Source organism: Chinchilla lanigera, unplaced genomic scaffold (assembly GCF_000276665.1).
Source record: "Chinchilla lanigera isolate Chin_1 unplaced genomic scaffold, ChiLan1.0 scaffold00080, whole genome shotgun sequence".
NCBI lineage: Eukaryota > Metazoa > Chordata > Mammalia > Rodentia > Chinchillidae > Chinchilla > Chinchilla lanigera.
In genome coordinates, this window is record NW_004955481.1 from 858,861 (window position 1) to 862,281 (window position 3,421).

General features: G+C 60.5%; 1 protein-coding gene across 1 annotated transcript in view; it reads left to right on the forward strand.

Moving 5' to 3' along the window:
* The window catches only part of Mnt (MAX network transcriptional repressor), a 14,193-nt gene that overhangs the window by 6,322 nt on the left and 4,450 nt on the right, over positions 1-3,421 (forward strand). Inside the window, exons 3-5 of the mRNA XM_005402917.2 lie at positions 1-346; positions 899-940; positions 1,098-1,209. Coding sequence (XP_005402974.1) covers positions 1-346; positions 899-940; positions 1,098-1,209 — 500 coding nt within the window. The remainder of the gene's footprint in view (positions 347-898; positions 941-1,097; positions 1,210-3,421) is intronic.

Consider the following 3,421-nt stretch of genomic DNA (forward strand, 5'->3'; position numbering starts at 1 on the left):
CACCCCCACCACTGCCCCCCGCAGCTCAGCCTCTGCCCCTGGCTCCTCGGCAGCCAGCCCTGGTCAGTACCCCTGGACTCACCATTAAGGAGCCTGCCCCGCTGCCTAGCAGGCCTCAGGTGCCCACCCCCGCTCCCCTCCTGCCGGACTCGAAGGCCACCGTTGCTCCCACGGGCAGCCCCAAGCCTTTGCAGCCCCTCCCCACGCCCATCCTGACCATAGCGCCGCACCCTGGAGTCCAGCCTCAGCTGGCCCCCCAGCAGCCGCCCCCACCTACGCTTGGGACCCTGAAGTTGGCACCAGCTGAAGAAGTCAAATCCAGCGAACAGAAGAAGAGGCCCGGGGGGTGAGTGGGATGTGGCAGAGTTGGGGCTGGTGGGACGGCGAGAACTGTCTACTCCCTGGGCTGTGTGTGCAAGAGCAGGTCTCCTACCTAGCAGGTCCTGCCCAACCCAGGAGCGCCTCTTCTATTTGGACACCTTGTCACACGCGTTTCTCTTCTGGGAATGAATGGCCATTGCTCTGTTCTCAGGCTTCTGTGACCTCTGACTCTGACCCCTCCCTCCAAGGCTAGCGTGCTTACTGCATTTCCAGGCCTTTGGGCAGAGTATTGGATTATGGGCGTCTTGGGTAGGGGGCTTCTGAGTCCCAGGTCACTTCTGTCTCCTCACAGTTGGTCGTGTGGGATGAGGGTTACAGAGGTTGTGGATTATTAGCATAGATGAGCCCTGCAAGCCGTGGATGAGGCTTTGAACAGGGTGACCACCTCCCATTGCTGCTTTCACAGACAGAATGTTGGAGACTAAAAGCCTGTGGCATTGGGGTGGGGGTGGCAGTGGGGATCAGGAAGGCCGCCTCATCAGGCCCTCCCTGAGCCTCCTGTCTGTCTGGGTTTCAGGATCGGAACCAGAGAAGTCCACAACAAATTGGAGAAAAACAGGTGTGTGTGCGTGCGTGTGTGACTCTGGGCCTGCCCGCCTGTTCCTGGAGCTCCCCCTCCCCTTTGATCCCCCAGAGCTCCCCTTGGACCTTCCCTCCCGCCGCCAGTCCCTGCCTTCTTGGGTGCTGGCTGACCAGCGCTCACTCCCTCTCCCCAGGAGGGCCCATCTGAAGGAATGCTTCGAGACCCTGAAGCGCAACATCCCCAATGTGGACGACAAGAAGACCTCGAATCTGAGCGTGCTGCGGACGGCGTTGCGGTACATCCAGGTATGGGGAAGGGAAGCAGCGGAGGGCGGTGCCAGGACGGCCGCAGCGCCGGCTTCCTCCCGGCTCCCGAGTCCTCCTTCCCTCCCGTGGCTCCACCCCGCCCTCCTGCACTCCCCGGCTCCCCCGCCCGCCTCCACGCGGGCGCTGAGCACATGGCCCGCTGACGTCAGCGGGGCTCCCAGCCCAGGAGGAGGCGGGCGGAAGAGCGCGCGTGCGCGGGAGGGCGGTGGCAGCGCTCGGCTCCCGGTCCTCCCTTCCCCCCGCGCTGCGTGCTCACGCGGCCCCCTGTGCCCGCGAGCTGCAGAGGGTCTTGCTGTAGGTTCAGGACAACCCGGGTGCCAGACTCCCCTCGCCTTGCCCTTGTTAGCATTCCGCGGGTGAGAAGAGTGCTGCGGGCGGGCGCGCCCGGCACCTCCCCGCCCACAGTGCCTGGGCGGGAACCAGATTTGGCCCAGTGGCTAGTGGGGGGGGGGTCCTGGGTGTGGCCTCTAGCTGCACGGCGCCGCGCAGGTTAAGCGCCCCACTTTCACCCCTAAAGGACTAGGAGCCTTTCGGGTGTGCGCATTCACGCGCTGTGACCCCGAGTTTGGGGGCTGGGGAACGCGGCAGTCTGACAGCACTGATAAAACATCATGCTTTCCTTCCACCTGGGTTAATTAAAGGAGTCCCTTTTATTAGGGAACCCACCTGTGTCTCCACCCTTTGGGCGCTGGCTCCGCGCCAGATAAGACAGTTGCTATGACGGCCCGGAGTTTCGGTTTCCCTGGAAACCGCGGAGGGCTCCGCTTGCTGGGGAGGCCGCTAGAGAGGGGGAGGGCGGTCACGCTCGGCTTCCGCGGGCGACTGGGAGCCGTTGGGGTAATGGGAGGGACTCAGGGCTCCCAGCTGCGCGGGGCGGGGCGAGCCTCGGCTGGGTGTCCCTCCGCTCACTTGAGAAGCCTTGGGGGGCTGGGCGGCGTCACATCCCCGGCGGGAGGAGTGGCGTGGTAAAGACAGTCGCTTGTGTGCTACCACACCCCCTTCGCTTAGACAGCCAAGGTCACAGCCTTAAAGTAACTGGAGCCTGACTTGTTGGCTGGCGGAGGTGCTGCTTCACTGCGCCAGCCGGCGGCTCCCTCCGCACCTCCCACAAACGCGCGCCTTTCCTCCCGCCCTCCTGGGCCTGGGAGCGGGGGCTGGCGGGCCTCCAGGTCGCTTCCCGGCAGCCGGAGGGGCGGAGTCGCGTGCGCGGATTGGCTCAGCTGAGCGTGGGGCGGAGTTCCTGGGCACGCGGAGGGAGGGTGCGGTCCTTGGCGAGTGACGCAGCAAAGCCGGTCCGCGTGGGTGCGCGCGTGCTCCGAGAGGGGCGGGACCTTGTTAGCGCCCCGGTGACCCTGGCTCCGGGTGCCGAGGGTCCTGCTGAGGCTAGGAAAAAAGAGCAGGCAGCTTATTTTCAGGATGTTCTTGCAGAGTTTAGGCTTAGGTGTAACTTTCTTATCTTTAGCCGCACAGCTTCCTTAAGAAATCGCTGTGGATATGCTGTGACATTTTGTATGAGTGTCAGTTTCCTCTTGTATTTGACGATGCGAAATAGGAAAAACGGTGCCACAGAGATGTTAGGATGATTGAGGTTTTTCGTACAAGTAATTTGCAGCAGTCTAAACATTAACTTTTAATGGGAATTATTGAGAAGTAGGAAGGATGGAATGGCAGGTTCCTCTTTATCGTTGCGTGCTTGGGGAAGGGAGCCTTGCCTAACACGTGGATTTGAAAATAAATCAGAAATAGGTTCAGTGGTGAAGCTCCTTAGGACCAGGTCTGAGTAGGGGGTGGAAGCCAGGCTGTCCTTAAGGAATGTGCTGGTAATGAAAGCAGAAGCAGAAAATTCACAGGACATGAAACCCTCAATTTCACTTCAAATGCTTTTAACTTGGCTCTGGGTCTGCTGCTGAGGATACAGTGGAGAGCAAAGAAAGGGTGGGCTTCTGTCCTGCTATGATTGGTCTCCTGGAGATTGTTGACATGAGAACATGCAGAGGACTGTGCCAGAGAGCTCAGTAGAGATAGGGGTGGCAGAATCTGTTTTGGAGCCAGGTGCGGTGGCGCACACCTGTAATGCCAGCACTTCGGAGGCAAGGTAAGAGGACCGCCATGAGTTCGAGGCCAACCCAGGCTACATAGGGGAAGAAAAAAAAAAAGAAAAAAAAACCTATATTATAGTACACAAATTCAA